Raw genomic sequence first — 17862 nt, 5'->3', positions numbered from 1 at the left:
ACGCGAACAGCAGCAAATGCAGACAAAACAAACAACACGACAGAAAATACACGTCAACTGTGAAATTCCGTGAATAATTGATGCGTTATCTGGCAACGTTCCGTCGTAAAATTAACAATTGTGTTTATCTCCTGATTTTTTTCCATCGCGCCCATATGAATCCGGCATCGTCTGATTAACTATTAATGCCATGATGTGTTCTGAGCGACGCGAAATCGACGAAAAACGCGACCAGAGTGAGGTTAATGTAAAATTTATGCTATAATGTGACCCGGGTACCACATAAAAAAATTAAAACGTCGCTCTCTGAGGGAAAATTATTTTTTTTCTTCGTCTTTCGTGGAACCTTTAATGGTGATTTAATAACACACACTGTCATTCATAAAAAAAATTGCCTGAACCGAAAAAATTATGAAAGAATTCGATAATTTTCCAATTAACTCCGCGACGAACTAAGTAAATACCAAATAACCAAAAAAAAAAAAAAAAAAAAAAACGAAAAGAAAGAAAATCCTTCGATGTCAAGCGAAACGCAACGCACTCCAGCAACAACAACAACAAATAATGGCGGTGTGGGAAATAGCAGCGATGGAGCGAATAGCAGTAGTTCGAAGACAAGTCATAATTCGCAACCAACAGCGACAGAAAAAGAGAAGAGGACGCCACAGTCACTGCTCTTGAGGAATGTAATTGCTTCGGCTTCGAATGCATCGACAAGTCATCATCATCAGCCAACGAGTACGGGCGGGACAACAGCGGGGAATCCAGCGAGAACAGATGAGATTGAAGTTCAAACAGGGACGGGGCAGAAGGCGGGAAATAATGCAGCGGGAAATGGGAAGAATGAGAATTTGAAGGTAAGGTTTGAGGTTAGAATTTTATTTTGAGAGCAAAAATTTCAATTCGAGAGCTAAAAATTTCAATTCGAGATCTAAAAGTTTCAATTCGAGATCTAAAAGTTTCAATTCGAGAGCTAAAAATTTCAATTCGAGATCTAAAAATTTCAATTCGAGATCTAAAAGTTCAAAATTGAAGCCCATTATTTAATTTTTAATGCTTGGTTTGGATTAATTAGATTGAAAACTCTTGATTCAGCGTCTTTTGCACGATTTTCGATGAAATTCATCAAAAAAATTGACAAATTTTCAAAATTTTTCCTCCAAATATCTTCAAAAGATCCAAATTATCGCCCCAGTTGACTTTCCTGAAAAATAATTTGAATAATCATTACAAGGACAAGGACTTAAAGATACATAAGATTAATGAATTTGTCGCAGAAAGAGAGAGATGTAAGCTGGAGAGATCATTATTTTATGATAATCTTATTGATTTTAGTTGCCCAGCGTGTAACTTGCACGCTTGTATGCTATTGTAGGTCATTTGAATACGAACATTTATCATTTTTTGATGGCAGGGGAAAATTTTTTTCCTCGATTTTGGGTGATTTTCGGTCTGTCCTTTTCCAATTTTCATTAAAATTTTAATCTGAAAAAAAAAATAAAAACATATTTTTAGAGAAATTTGTTGAAAAAAATATTAAAAAGTAATTTTTTAAATTACTTAATTGATTAATTTTTTTTTATTTAATTATAATTAATTTTTTAGAATTTTTTGAAATTTCAGTAATAAAATTAATATTTGAAAAATTAAATTAGTTAATTTAAAAAAATATTTAAAAATGTTCAAAAGTGAATTTTTGAAATTATTTAATTTCATTAATTATTATTTTTTTTATTAATAATTAAAAATAAAATAAATAAAAAATATTTTTGGAGAAATTAATAAAAAAAAAATTAAAAAGTAAATTTTTGAAATTAATTATTATTATTATTATTATTAAAAAAAAAAATTTAAAAAAAATTGATGAATAAAAAAAAATTTTAGATAAATTAATTTTAAAAAATATAAAAAAAAATTGAAAAGTAAATTTTTTCAAATTAATTATTTTTTTTAATTATTTTAAGTTTAATTTTTAAATTATTTAATTATTTAAAATAATTGAAATTAATAAAAAATTTAATTTTTTCTATAAAAAAAATATTTCAATCGAAAATACGCTCAAAAAACCTTTAATTAATCCATGTCGAGTTTCATTTTTCGAATAACATATGATCATGTTGTTATTATGTGTGTCGCTTCTGGCAAATTATCTGTTGTGTAAAAAACAAATCGTTCAATAACGCACGACCTCCTGATGTTCTTGTCTCTATGAAGGCACTTTATGAAGGTTATTTTGGCAACTATCGCAATTTCCCGAACTTTTCCATGAACTCGAATGCGAACGCCTGGTTAATTTCCTAAAAAAAATGAAAAAAATTCAAATGAGACGATAAAATAAACGTGGCGTTGATTAATATTTATAAAAGGGAAGCAAACACCGCATAATTTCTCCATTTAAATCATAATTTCCTCATTTATTAACTTCCGTTTCCTTCTTTTTTTTGCGCTTTTTCCTTCTTTTTAGTCTGGTCGCTCAATTGGATGGATAGTTTGTGCGCCATGCATTTTCTTGCGAACATCGACGACATTTAAGAAAATGGCACTAACGACATTAACACTTCTCGTGACGTCGCTTCTCGTTGCGAGTCCCATTCTGTTTTTGACGCAATTTGCATTGCCGGCACGCGATTGCACGAGGAATCATTGTATCCCACCGCCAAAATGTAAGTTTTTTGATTTTTTAAATTTATTCCTAAAATGAGATTTTTTGTTAATTGAAAGTTGAAAATTTTATTATTTTTAAAATTTTTTGAAAGAATTTTAATTTTGAAGCTTTTAAGATTTAATTTTTAAAAATATTTTTTTTTATTTTAAATAATTTTATTTAATTTCAAAAAATTATAGAATTAAATAAAAAAAAATTAAATTGATTCAAGTTGATAAATTTATCAACAAAAAAAAAATAAATAAATTTAATTTTTTCTTCAAAAAGTTTATTTAAAATAATTTTAATTTTTTTTTATTTTTGAGAAACATAATTTTTTTAAATTATTTTGTAAATTAAAAAATCTAAAAAAAATTTTTTTAAAATATTATTTGATAAAATTAATTAATTAAAAAAAATAAAAACAATTAATGAATAAAATTTGTTTAAAAAATATTTTAATTTTTTTAATTATATTAAATCAATTGTAAATCAATAATAATATTTAAAGAATAAAAATTTAAGCAAAATTAATTTTAAAAAAATTATTAAATATTTTAATTTTTTTTAATTTTTTTTTTAAATATTCTATTTTCATTAAAATAATTAGTTATTAAAATTTTATTAAATAATATTTTAAAATAATAAAATTTAAAATGATAAAAAATAATAAAAAGAAAATTAAATTAAAAAAAATAAAAAAAAAAAAAATAAATTAAATTAAAAGTTAATAAATTTATAAATTTTTTTTATTCAAAAATGATAATTTAATTTTTTTTTTATTTTTAAAATTATTATTTTAAAGAAATTTTATTTTTTGAAATTTTTTTGAATGATTAAAATTTCTAAAAATTTTAATTTTCACAAAAAATATTAAAATTTTTCATCAATAAAAAAATTATAACTTACCTTCTCAATTTTTTGATTTTTCCAACAGTTGTTAGTTCTCCGGAATGTCAAGACGTCCTTTGCAAAAACGCAGCAAACTCAATTCAAGCCCGCATGAATTGGAAAGCGGATCCTTGCAACGATTTCTACTCTTATTGCTGCTCGAACAATCCCGTCAACACAATTCGTGCCGTCAAATCCGCTCAAGAGCGCGCCGACACGGAAATGCAGATGTTGCTCTCCCAAAACACAACTTCCGGCATTTATCGTAAACTCGGGCGCCTGTACGGGAGTTGTTTGCGTCAAAGTGTCGTCAATGCCTCGAGTATTCGCTTGATGTTGGACGAGTTGGGAGGTTACATGCCGATCGGAGCAATTGGTCCACACACTCTTTCAACGATAATGTCTCGCATCAGTTCTTACGGCTACAATTCGCTGTTCGACGTGCATTTTGACTTGACGTACGGGCGGAAACCGCATATCGTGCTCGTGATTGATGTGCCGTTTGCCAGTCCGAATGTGCTCGAGGTACGGATGAAAAGTTGCAAAATGATGGATTTTGTTGTTTATTTATCATTTTTTCAGAGAAAAATCCGTTGGCGAACGATGAAGGCGCCGAGATTCGTGCACCTGACGTTCGACAGGAAAACTACTAACGATGTGATTGATAATTTTATTCCCATTGGCCTAAGTAGGGAAATTGCTCTGAGGGAAAAACAAACAATTCTCTCGTTTATCGATGATTTGCTCGAGGTACGTGTGCCAAATATTTGCCTTTTTCATCACGAATTACAATTTTATTTGCTTTTTTGCTCCTTTTCTTCCAACGGCAGCTGCGATACTCTTACATGTCGCCCGATTTCAGTAATGGCCCATCTGTGTACAATTTGACAACTATCAACAAAATTAGCAACAATGTAAGGCAATTTCTTTCCTTAAAAGATTAAAATGAAAAATTTCTTACAAAAAACCTTTAAATTTTAAGTTTTAAAAAAAATTTCTTTAATTTAAAATAGTTTAAAAAAATTATTTTTTTTTTAATTTAATCTCATTATAAATGTTAATAATATTTTTAAAATTATTTTTTTTAAATTAATTTAAATTTTTTTAAAAAAATAATTTTATTATTTTTTAATTTTTTTTTAAAAAAAAAAAAAATTAAAATAAAATTTTAAATATTTTTTTTTTTTTAATTATTTTAAAATTTGTATATTTTTTTATTTTTTCTATTATTTATTAAATTTTAAAAATTATAAATTTATTTATTTTTAAACAAATTAAAAAATTTTTTAAATATTTTTTTTTACATTTATAATTTAATAATTTAATTAATTTTGTTAGTTAATTTATTTATGTTAGTTTTGAAATAATTGAAAAAAAATTAAAACTTTAAAATTTTTTATTAAATTTAATTTTTAATATTTTTTTTTATTTTTTTTAATTTTTTTAAATTTTTTTAAATTATTTTTTTTAATTATTTAATTTTTTTAATTATTATTATTTTTAAAAATTAAACTTTTCTTTTAAAAAAAAAATCTAAATTTTTTTTTTATTTATTTTTAAAATTTTTACAATTTTTTATTCAAATAAATTTAATTAAATTTTTTTATTTTTTTTTAATTTTTTTATTAAAATTCTAAAATTGAAAAAAATTTATTTTAAAATAAAAAAAAAATTAAATTTATTTTTTTAAAAAAAGTTATTATCTTAAATTATTATTTTAAAAAATTTAAATTTTTTTTATTTTTTAACAAATTAAAAAAATATCTCTTAAATAAATTTTTAAAAATTTTTAATTAATTAATTAATTAATTTAATTAAAAAAAATAAAAAAAAAATAATTTTTAATTGATTTTTTTTTAATTTTTTTTTAATATTTTTTTAAAGATTATTCTTATTTAATTTTTTTAATAAAAAGTTTTTTAATTTTAATTTTAAATTATTTTTAATTAATTTTTTTATTAAAATTTTAAATTGAAAAAATTTTTCTTTTTTTTTTAATTTTAGTTAAAAATTTTAAAATTAAGTTTAAGAAAAATTTTAAAAAAATTAAATTAAATATTTTTCTTTCTCATTTTAGATAAATTTCACGGAATTCTTACCTGATCCAAACTGGAATGGCTCCATTGTGCTTCGAAACGAGGAATATTTCAAACAATTGGACATTTTCCTCACTGCTCATCCGAAACGTGTCATCCACAATGCTCTCTTGATCCTCTTTGCGCTCAATTCGCTGCCCGCTGGAGGCTCGCCGAATGCCGCAACTTGCACGCGCGCCGTTCAATGGGCAATGCCCGAACTCTCGTCTGCCTTATACGTGGGACAATTCTCGCAGGAATATCTCGCGAACGCCCTTCAACGTGCCGACGTCATTTTCGAGTCAATTAAGGCGCATCTGAAGCGGGCGCCAAGTCTCCGCGGAACAGCACTCGTCAAATTATCCGCCTTAAAGTTGCAAGGAGAAACATGGCCTAGTTTGTACAATGCGACGGAAATTCACGCATGGCTCGACGAAGTTGAAATTTCCTCAGACAATTGGATACAAAATGTGATGCGGATTTACAGGAAACGCAGCGAATTTAACGGATTCGGGGGAGAAAATATCACTTCTGACAGCCAAATTATGTAAGAAATTTAAAATTTTTCATTAAAAAAATTCAAAATTTAACAAAATTCTTACCGTAGATGGTCCTATCCGACAATCGCGCGCCCATTTTACGATCCGCTGAGTCAATCCATCGTCATTCCAGCTTCGTTACTCGTTCATCCGTACTTTGATCCGTCACTTCCGCAGTATTTGCAGTATGCGACAGTTGGAGTCCCGATTGCGAAGGAGATTTTACGCTCCGTTTCGCGAAAATTTGAGGAAAAACTCAGAAAATGTGTGCCCAATTCCATCGATGATTATCCAAAATATACGAGGCAAAGGTAAATTTTCACTAAAATTTTTGAAAATGTTAAAAATTTATAAAAAAAAAATTTTTTTTGACAGTATTTTAGTATATAGCGGCGCACTTCAGATGAGTTTTCATGCGTTACTTCATCAAACAGGGAGCAAAAATATGAATCGCATTCCGGGATTGGATTTGACGCCAACGCAAATTTATTTTATCGTCGCCGCACAAGAATTTCAATCAGATTTTAATTATTTGTACAATCGTGATAACAATTCAGCTGTTTTTAGTGATCTGTGAGTAGAGTAAATTTTAAAAAATTTCATATTAATTTGGGAAATTTTTAAAAATTTAATTTTTATTTAATTTAATTCAAGTTTATGAAATTTTTTTTTTTTGTCAAAATATTAAAATTTTTAGATTTCTACAAATTTTTTTCAAATTTTTAATTTTTTTTTAACAAATTATCTTTCAAATTTTTAATTTTTATAACAAATGTTTTTCAGAATTTGTACAAAGTTTTAAATTTTTTTAATAAATTTTCTTCCAAATTTGTACGAATTTTTATTTTTTTTAAACAAATTTTCTTCCAAATTTGTATAAATTTTTATTTTTTTTTAACAAATTTTCTTCCAAATTTGTACGAATTTTTTTTTTTTTAAACAAATTTTCTTCCGAATTTGCACGAATTTTTATTTTTTTTAACAAATTTTCTTCCAAATTTGTACGAATTTTTATTTTTTTTAAACAAATTTTCTTCCAAATTTGTACGAATTTTTATTTTTTTTTTAACAAATTTTCTTCCAAATTTGTACGAATTTTTATTTTTTTTAAACAAATTTTCTTCAAAATTTGTACGAATTTTTATTTTTTTAAACAAATTTTCTTTCAAATTTTATTTTTTTTTTTTAACAAATTTTCTTCCAAATTTGTACAAATTTTTATTTTTTTTTTTTAACAAATTTATTTCCAAAATTTGTACGAATTTTTATTTTTTTTTAACAAATTTTCTTCCAAATTTGTACGAATTTTTATTTTTTTTTAACAAATTTTCTTCCAAATTTGTACGAATTTTTATTTTTTTTTTTAACAAATTTTCTTCCAAATTTGTACGAATTTTTATTTTTTTTAACAAATTTTCTTCCAAATTTGTATGATTTTTTTAACAAATTTTCATCCAAATTTGTATGATTTTTTTAACAAATTTTCTTCCAAATTTGTACGAATTTTTATTTTTTTTTTTAACAAATTTTCTTCCAAACTTGTACAAATTTATAATTTTTTTTTAACAAATTTTCTTCCAAATTTGTACGAATTTTTATTTTTTTTTTAACAAATTTTCTTCCAAATTTGTACGAATTTTTATTTTTTTTTAACAAATTTTCTTTCAAATTTGTACAAATTCTTATTTTTTTTTTAACAAATTTTTAATTTTTTTAACAAATTTTTATTATTTTCTTTTCACTTTTTACCACAAATACCTGAAAAATTACCTTAAAACTTTCAAAACTCATAATTTTCATACTTTTTCTTCCACAGATTACATTTCCTCGTGCCCCAAGGCGGAAGTGCAAGCAAATCTTTCACATGTGCATCCGATACGCGAATTTACAAGGAAAAAACTTGCGATATTTGGTAAACGACCTACAAACAAACAAAAAAGAAGAAGAAAGAAAGTTAGAAACGTAGTTAAAGTGTTCCTTATTTTAAAGAAAAAAAAATTATGAAGAATAGAGTCAATCCATTAAAAAAAAGTGAAACAAGATAAGTATTAAATAATAATAAAAATTAAAATTAACAGAGCTATTCCACGAACACTTTGCTGTTTGAAACGACCAGAAAAGTTTAATTTATTCATAGTTTAAGAAAAGTTTTACTCTTAAGGATTAGAAACGTATCGACGACGAACGAAAATTTTTGCAATGAAATAATAGAAACGAAGAAAAACTTTTCCTTTAATTGTCAGTTTTGTCTCTCCCTCATTTTTCCATTTATTTAAAAGTGCTCAAATTAAATTTTTTTTAAAAGGCGTCAATTAAACGCCTCAGTCAATTTGTCATTATTTCAAGTGAAAATTGGAAATGTTCCAAAAAAAATAAATAAACAATAATAATTGATTCGTGATACCAAAACAATAGCAATATATTGAAAAAAAAGGAGTTCGTCCATAAAATTGCATCAAGAACGCGTGAAATTGTGGTCCAAAAAATCACAAAAAAAAAATAGTTAGGAAAAAAGTTTCCTTTGTTACGTTATCATTGACAGAAAAAAAAACAAGAAATTAGATAAAATTACAAGATATTGTTGTCTAGCTTAGTAATTGTTATTGAATTAGTGCCAATTATGACGATAGAGTTGTTGTTACTTTAGTTGTAAAGAAAAAACCAGTTGAAAAATTAGAAACTCAATAGATAAACACAAAACTGAAAAAACCCACCTTTTGCTATTGTTATTCTCTTTCCTGAATTTCTCTTTTTTCACTTTGTTAAAAAATTCACAAAAAAAAAATTAAAACTCATTTTTCAGGTCACAGAATTAAAAAAAAAATAAAAAGATAGCAAATGGAAAACAATAATATTTTAAATTAAATAAGATTTCAGTCAAGTTAAAGTCATCGTAGGGATATGTTGTTAGTCTTCAGTGTTTTTAGATTATCTGTGATAAAAATAATGAACAATGAAAGAAAAAAATTAAAGTTTAAAAAAATAGGAAGATACTATTAAAAGATATATTTAGAAAAAAAAAATGCAATTATTTAATTAATTTATTGATAGAAGAATGGAAAAACTGAGAAAAAAAGTAATAAAGATCCCTTTTACTCCTGAAAAATGTTTTTTTAGATTTATTTCAATGAGGACTTTTCAGTTTTTGGCCTAATTTTTATTTTTTTCAATTTCTGAGGTAAGTTTTTTTATTTTTCATCAAATTTTTGTAAATGTAACTTTTTTTTTTAATTATTTTTTAATGAGAGCTAACTTCTCAGTTTTTAAAGCTGATTTTTATTTCTTAATTTCTGAGGTAAGTTTTTATTATTTTTTATCAAATTTTTGTAAATCTAACTTTTTTTAACAATTTCTTAATGAGAGCTAACTTTTCAGTTTTTCGGGATAATTTTTATTTTTTAACTTCTGAGGTAAGTTTTTAATATTTTTCATCAAATTTTCTTAAAGCTAACTTTTTTTTTAATTATTTTTTTAATGAGAGCTAACTTTTCAGTTTTTGGCCTAATTTTTATTTTTTAAATTTCTGAGGTAAGTTTTTATTATTTTTCATCAAATTTTTGTAAATCTAACTTTTTTTAAATTATTTTTTAATGAGAGCTAACTTTTCAGTTTTTGGGCTAATTTTTATTTTTTTAATTTCTGAGGTAAGTTTTTATTATTTTTCATTAAGTTTTTGTAAATCTAACTTTTTTATATCATTTTTTAATGGGAGCTAACTTTTCACTTTTGGCCTAATTTTTATTTTTTAAATTTATGAGGTAAGTTTTTATTATTTTTCATCAAATTTTTGTAAATCTAACTTTTTTTGAATTATTTTCGATTATTTTTAATGAGAGCTAACTTCTCAGTTTTTGGGCTAATTTTATTTTTTTTAATTTCTGAGGTAGGTTTTTATTATTTTTCATTAAGTTTTTGTAAATCTAACAGCTTTTGAATAATTTTTTAATGAGAGCTAACTTTTCAGTTTTTGGGCAAATTTTTATTTTTTTTTTTTAATTTCTGAGGTAAGTATTTATTATTTTTCATCATATTTTTGTGAATCTAACATTTTTTAAAATTATTTTTTTAATGAGAGCTAACTTTTCAGTTTTTATGCAAATTTTTATTTTTTTAATTTCTGAGGTAAGTTTTTATTATTTTTCATCGAATTTTTGTAAATCTAACTTTTTTTAAATTATTTTTTAATGAGAGCTAACTTTTCAGTTTTCGGCTAATTTTTATTTTTATAATTCCTGAGGTAAGTTTTTATTATTTTGAAACAATTTTTTGTAAATCTAACAGGTTTTGAATTTTTTTTCAATGAGAGCTAACTTTTCAGTTTTTGACCTAACTTTTTAATTTTTACTTTAAAAATTTATTTTAAAAAAAAATTATTTGGTTTCAAGAATTAAATCCTTAACAAAAGCTCTCCTTTAAAATTTAAACCTTGACAAATTCAGCAGAAAATCCACTTTAAATAAAAAAAAAACTTTTACATTGCCTTCTCTGAGGTACAAATATCAATGTAAAACTGCACGTCATCATGTCATCCTTGATTCTGTTATCAATGACAACGTAACTGGAATCCATCTGCTATCCATTTACAAAATTGAAAAAAAAACTTCCCCTCAATTCTTGTCAATTACAACAACAACATTGAAAAATAAAAAAAATCGATCTAATTTTTTTTTCAACATTTTTCTTTTACGATCGTTTTTTACAATAAAAAATAATAATGAAATTAAGTCAGTTAATAGTCTCATTTTTGATGATAACCAATAAAATATTTATTGAAGCTGCAATAAAACGAAATACGAATAATAATAATCATCGTCTGAATGTTAAGCAATTTTCTGCACCTGTCGACGTCGATGACAACAACTTTGATGGTAAATATAATTTTTCTTTTTTCTTTTTCTTCAAAAATTATCATTAAAATGTCATCGAGAGATATTTGGGTCAGCATCAACAAGTCGATACACCCCGAGGGAATTTATTGAATTTATATTTTTGGAGTGTCTTATTTTGTCGTCTTTCTTCTTAGTTTATCACGGAAGTCACGGAACGAAAAATGATGAAATGAGAGCGATGCTAATGCAATGTACACGTAGAAATAATGAAGAAACTTCAGAGTCAAAAGGGCACGATTTGTGTCGAGATAAGATTTTGCTGACGATTTCAATGGAAAAACGGAAAAAGGTAGTTTTGTTAAATCTTACCCAAATTTTTTTATTTATTTTTTTTTTTGTAGATTCAAAAAAGTGAAAATTTGGAAGGAAATTTAGAGTTGGAGGATGGAGAAAAGAAGAGATTTAAAGTAAAATTGATGATTCCGAGTTATGTAGAGCAGAAAAAGGCTTTTCCTGTGTTACTTTATCCGATGAAATTCGTTCAAGTAAGTTTTTTGCAAGAAATTTGGAAAATTTGTGAAGCCTTTGATTCGAATATTAAAAAATTGTAAAGCTTTTAAATCAATTTTTCAAAATTTTTCGAAAATTAATTCGAAAGCTTTAGAAATTTTCGAAAATTAATTCGAAAGCTTCACAAATGTTCGAAAATTAATTCGAAAGCTTTACAAATTTTCGAAAGCTTCACAAATGTTCGAAAATAAATTCGAAAGCTTTACAAATTTTCGAAAATTAATTCGAAAGCTTCACAAATTTTCGAAAGCTTTACAAATTTTCGAAAATTAATTCGAAAGCTTCACAAATTTTCGAAAATTAATTCGAAAGCTTCACAAATTTTCGAAAATAAATTCAAAAGCTTTACAAATTTTCGAAAATCAATTCGAAATTTATTTAAAATTGCAAAATACCTTCCAGAAGCTTTTTAAATGAAAATAAAATTAAAGGAAAATTTATTTCTCGGAATTTTAGAGCAACTCAACTCCTACATCGCCGACAAAATCCTGCGGAAAGCCAAACGCCCACTCGTTCAACGACGAAGTAAACAAAATTGCTCATAAATATTTTAACCTTGGTGCCAATGGGATGACTGTCGAGAATCCATTCAATTATTTGCGGGACGAGTCGCAGCATTTAAATGGCAAGAAAAAATTTAATACTAAAAAGAAATTACAAACTCAATTAAAAATCTAATCTTTTTATACATGAACGGTTATCGTCTCGTTGTCTCCTCTCTTTTTTTTCCTTTCGGCAGGTTATGGAAATGTTTTAGTTCGTAAACGGCAACGTGATCCAATTAGGGCGTGTCAATGTAACTCTTGTCCCGAAATTACAGGGGACGAAATGGGCGACGATGGATGTCATAATTGCCGAGAAAAAGGTTTTTCCTCCCAAAGTTGAGAAATTTTCATGAAAATATTTTTTTTTTTGTAGATTCAAATGAAACAAAAACTTCTCCAACTGCTCCGAAGATGAATGACGACCAATTATTTCGACAGAAAGGTGACAAAATTTATCACTTCTCTAACAAGAAGCCACAAATTTTCCATGGAAACAACATCGTTAGTGCGAATGAATGGAAAACTTCTGCTCTTGCACCGAAAATTCCCTCAATTATTGCGACTAAAAACCGAGATAACGGGATTTATGGGCAGGCGGATGATGAAATTCCGAGAAACGAAGATTATTTCGATGAAAATGACGAAAACATCGATGACGAAGACGAATCCAATGAGGGTAACTAATCTTCTTACATCTTTTTTGTCAATTTTTCCGATTTTTTTCCTTTTCATCAGATTACAATGTCCCTTCGAGTCAATTTGTTCCGGAAAAAGAAGAAGAAAAATCTTACGACTCGTTGATGCAAGACCAAAATTTGACGCCAAACGATAAGATTCAGTTCTTAGCAGCCAATTTCGATCATCCTCGACCCATTTTCAATCGTTATTTCGTTCCGAAAGCGTTGATGCGGAAAAAACGAGCATTTTATGACGATGACATGACCTCGTCGGCGATGCGATACAACGACGGCGGAGATTGGTACAGATATTTAATGGCAAACTTTCCGCAATTGTCCATCGGGGAGCAAAAAAGTCGTGAAAAGGAAGGCATTAACAATGGAAATTCGAGGGAGAAGGAGAGAAATCCGTCAAATCACGAACAAAAGAGTCATTCAGTCGACAAACTTTGGTATGATTTTAACGCGTTTTTTGTCGCAATATTTTTTTTTTCACACTTTTTTGATTTTTTTATCGCATTTTGAAGAAAAAAATTATTTTTTGCTTGAATTTTTGTCCTTTTGTGTTTGAGAAATTTTAATTTTTAATTTTTAATAATTTTAATAATTTTAATAATTTTAATAATTTTAATAATTTTAATAATTTTAATAATTTTAATAATTTTTAATTTTTTAATTTTAATAATTTTAATAATTTTAATAATTTTAATTTAAATTTTAATTTTAATTTTGATTTTAATAATTTTAATAATTTTAATTTTAATTTTAATAATTTTAATTTTAATTTTAATAATTTTAATTTTAATAATTTTAATAATTTTAATTTTAATAATTTTAATTTTAATAACTTAATAATTTAATAATTTTAATAATTTTAATAATTTTAATAATTTTAATAATTTTAATAATTTTTAATAATTTTTAATTTTTAATAATTTTAATAATTTTAATAATTTTAATAATTTTTTAATTTTTTAATTTTTTAATTTTTTAATTTTTTAATTTTTTAATTTTTTAATTTTTAATAATTTTTAATTTTTAATTTTAATTTTAATAATTTTTAATAATTTTTAATTTTAATTTTAATTTTAATAATTTTTAATTTTAATTTTTAATTTTAATTTTAATTTTAATTTTAATTTTAATTTTAATTTTAATTTTAATTTTAATTTTAATTTTAATTTTAATTTTAATTTTAATTTTAATTTTAATTTTAATTTTAATTTTAATTTTAATTTTAATTTTAATTTTAATTTTAATTTTAATTTTAATTTTAATTTTAATTTTAATTTTAATTTTAATTTTAATTTTAATTTTAATTTTAATTTTAATTTTAATTTTCAAAATGCGCTAAAAAATTTTTATTCTATTTTTTTTAATAATAAAAAATCTTTTCAATTTCTTTCAGCATTGAACACAAATGTGCCTTTGCCATCCCCTTTCAGAAAAAGGATATTTTTTTCACGGAAGCGAAAGAATGTCTCGAGTCATCATCATCATCGACATCGACAAAGAAGGTGAGTTCGATCATATTTTTTTCAAATTTCTCCTTGAACACCTTTTTTTTTCTTTCTCAGCGTAAACTTGAATCAATTCTCTTGTCATTATGTGCCCAAGAAGCCGTCGATTATGTTCTCCTTCCATTCAGCGAGTAACTTTTTTTCTTATTTTTTTGATGAAGTCTCGTCTCGTCTTGATGATTTCTTTGAATTGAGCCAATAAATTTATGATCTTTAATGAAAATGTCTCAATTTGTTCAAAATATTATGCTGTAATAAACGAGTTTTTTTTTCTTACTGTTGAGAAAAAGTATTCGAAAAAAAGGAGAAAGAAAAATAGAAGAAAGGAAAAAATTGAGGACACAGGACAACAACACGATAATAATCACAAGGGAAAAATCATTGTTGATAAAAAAATATACTGAAAGTATGTCTGATCATCCTTCATAGAGAAAATAAGGAGGATAGATAGACGAAATGAGAAGAATGGAAGAAAAATTGTAAGTGAAGCAAGGAAAAGAGATTTTTCTTTGTTTAGGGTGCGAACATAAAGATTTTTTAATTTTTTCTTATCTTTTGACATTTACTTGACAGCACTGCAAAATGTCACAAAAAATAATGAAATAGCTAAATATTTAACAATTTTCATTTAAAAAGTTAAAAAATTGAAATATTAGGTTGAAAAAAATTTTTGACAGTTCTCAATTTTGACAGCTAAAAATTTTTTTTACTAATTTTGCATTGAAATTCATTCATGAAAGAGGTAAAAATTTATTATTATTTAATTTACTTTAATTAAAATTATTTCAATTTAAAAAATTAAATTTTATTAAAATAAATTCTAAAATTTGTCATTTACTGAAAACTTTTCAAATTTTTTGACATTTCTCTTCATAAAATGACATTTCCCGATTTTATATTAAATTATCAGAATAAAATTTCTTGAAAAATAATTTAATTTTGAAAATTTGTGAGAAATATTTTTATTTTTTTGACATTTAACAGATTTTTATTTTGACAGCTGTCAATTTTTTTTACTTTCTAAATTTGTTACATTTTGACAGCTGTCAAAATTTGAACTTTAAATTAAATTTTGCTTAATTTTTTTGTTAAGATTTTTTCTTCGAAGTAAAATTGAAAAAATAAATTAATTTTTGACAAATGTCATTTTGACAGTTTTTTGACGTTTCTTAATTTTTAATACAATAAATATTTTTTTTCAATAAATTTTTAATTTTTTATTGAAAATTACAATTTTATTACTCGAAATTCGACCTAATCTGAATAAAAATTTCATAAACGTCAAAATTTCTGTCAAAATTTTCGAAATGTCAAAAATCTCGAAAGTTACTTGTTCGCACCCTTAACTTTCATCAAAAAATCGGATGCTTTTAATCTTCATAATGACAATTGTAGCAAAGCAAGAGGAGCAACAAAAATGAGAGCACGAGTGAAAAAGCATCACGAGTAACATTATACATTTAGCAAATTGAATCAATTGCCCAATTTTCCTGTTATTAGTCATGTTTCGTGTGCCTCTTGTTCTCGAGCAGAGAGAGCGAGAATGAGTGCGACAACGACCGATGGAGTGATTAATGATCGCCCCGAGGAGACTAACCATCAAATATTAGCTGAAATTGTCTGTTTTTGTCTCGCATCACACCGAAAAATATCCTTCGGGGCAACTTTTCCGCTATCAATTAACAATGAAAATTCCTGAGCTTTATTGACACACAAAAAAAAGAATAAGTGCGAGAAAAGACGACAACGACGACGACGAATGGAATGACAAATATTTCAGACAACTTTTTTGTGTCGGTCTACGATTTTCTGCTGAAAAAAGAGACTCGTTCTTGATGGAAACTAATTTCGGCGGCATGATTGATGATTGCACTCTCTGCCAAAATGTTTGGCTTGAAAGTCTTGAAAGCAGAGAGAAACGTGGAGTAATTTTACGAACGAATAATGTGAGTGAGTGTGTGACATTCAATTACATGGCTCACAGGTAGGGGTAGAAGTTTTCATTAGAATATTTAAGGGATAAAGAAGCACTTTTGGAAGGATTTTTGTGGCAAATATTGATTTTTTTCTATTAAAATAAAAATAAATACATATAAAATATTTTTAAAAAAATTGTGAAAATAAAAATATTTAATTATTGAAATAAAAAAAAATAAAATAAAATTTATTATTTAAAAAAAAAATAAAATTAAAAAAAATAAATTTTAAAATAAATAAAAATATTTTAAAATTTATTTTTTTCAATTTAATTTTTTTTAATATTTTTATTTATTTTAAAATTATTTTTTTTTAATTTTAGTTTTTTTTTTAATAATAAATTTTATTTTATTTCAATGTTGGAAAAAAACTTAAGAAATTAAAATTAAATTAAATTTTATTAATTTTAAAAATATTTTTTTAATTAAATTAAAAGAGAAAAAAAGATAAATAACGAAAATAAATGAAATTTAATAAATAATTAAAAGAAAATAAATAATTTAAATAAAAATTAAGTTTAATAAATTAAAATTAGAAAAATTCCGAAAATCATAAAATTAAAAATAAGTAAAAATTAAAATTTGTGAAAAAAATGCCTCGAAAAAAATTAAATACAAATTATTAAAGAATTTAAAAAAAAATAAAATTTAATAATTTTTTAAAAAACTTATTTAAAAAAAAAATAAGAATTAATTAAAATTTAAAAATAAACAAAACATTAGCAAAAAAAGAGAATTTTGTTTTAATTAAAATAAAAAAATCGAACAAATATTTAATAATTGAAATTAAAAAATATAATTCAAAATTAATTGAATCTCAATTATATTCTTTTAATTTCAATTATTAAATATTTTTTTTTAATTTTTGATTTTTTTTTAAATTAATTTTAATTAATATATAAAAAATAAAATTTTTTTAAATTAAAATAAATTTTCATTAATTATTATTTTTCTTAAAATATTATTTAAAAAAAATTATTTAAAAAAATTTAATTTTTTTTTAATTAAATTAAATTAGATTAAAATAATTATTTTCGTTATTTATCCTTTTTCTCTTTAATTTAATTAAAAAATATTTTTAAAATTAATAAAATTTTAAATTTAAAAAAAAAAAAATTTAAAAAAAATTAAAAAAAACAAAAGAAAAATATTAAAATTTATAAAATTAAAAAATATCTCAAAAAGCGCTTTTATCATTATTTATTTTTTCTTCTGAACAGAAAACTTTGAACCATTTCACTTGATGTGATGATGTGTCGAGAAATATGTTAACAGATTTAGAGAAAAGTAGTAAAAATGTTTGTTTTTCTAACACAAAAGGGATCAACGCAAAAAAAGAGGAAGGGAGAGACACAAGAAAAAAAGCCATTTTCCGCTGGATAAAACGAGAAAGTGACGAACAAAAGTTCACGACGACACGTTACTCGAGCACTTTTCATCGCCTACTTTAGAGGATTTTTTTCTCGTGCCACGTCATGTCATAAGTCAGATGGAATAAAATTCAAGCTGCTTTTATGGAGTCATTTTCGGAAAGTTACTGCTACGACGACGACAGCGACGAGCAACTGCCTGTGGCTCCCAAATTGGTTTTTGATC

At 24.2% G+C, this 17862-nt stretch overlaps 1 protein-coding gene across 1 annotated transcript; it reads left to right on the top strand.

Annotated features, from left to right (window-relative positions):
* Nucleotides 1-193: 193 nt before the first annotated feature.
* LOC134833648 (neprilysin-3) lies at nt 194-8065 on the top strand. Its single transcript, XM_063848047.1, has 10 exons — nt 194-247; nt 504-857; nt 2465-2663; nt 3582-4060; nt 4118-4285; nt 4366-4449; nt 5613-6157; nt 6218-6460; nt 6525-6722; nt 7966-8065. Exons 1-10 carry the CDS (start codon nt 194-196, stop codon nt 8063-8065), a joined length of 2424 nt encoding a protein of 807 aa, XP_063704117.1.
* Nucleotides 8066-17862: the final 9797 nt, after the last annotated feature.

The sequence above is a fragment of the Culicoides brevitarsis genome, chromosome 3 (assembly GCF_036172545.1).
Source record: "Culicoides brevitarsis isolate CSIRO-B50_1 chromosome 3, AGI_CSIRO_Cbre_v1, whole genome shotgun sequence".
NCBI classification, from domain to species: Eukaryota; Metazoa; Arthropoda; class Insecta; order Diptera; family Ceratopogonidae; genus Culicoides; species Culicoides brevitarsis.
This window is presented reverse-complemented; position numbering and strand designations above follow the sequence as displayed.

Coding starts and splice junctions, on each gene's coding strand:
- LOC134833648 (XM_063848047.1), top strand. CDS start 194: ATGTGTTCTGAGCGACGCGAAATCGACGAAAAACGCGACCAGAGTGAG. Junction 248..503: donor GCGACCAGAGTGAGGTTAAT/GTAAAATTTATG, acceptor AAAAACGAAAAG/AAAGAAAATCCTTCGATGTC. Junction 6,158..6,217: donor ACTTCTGACAGCCAAATTAT/GTAAGAAATTTA, acceptor TTCTTACCGTAG/ATGGTCCTATCCGACAATCG.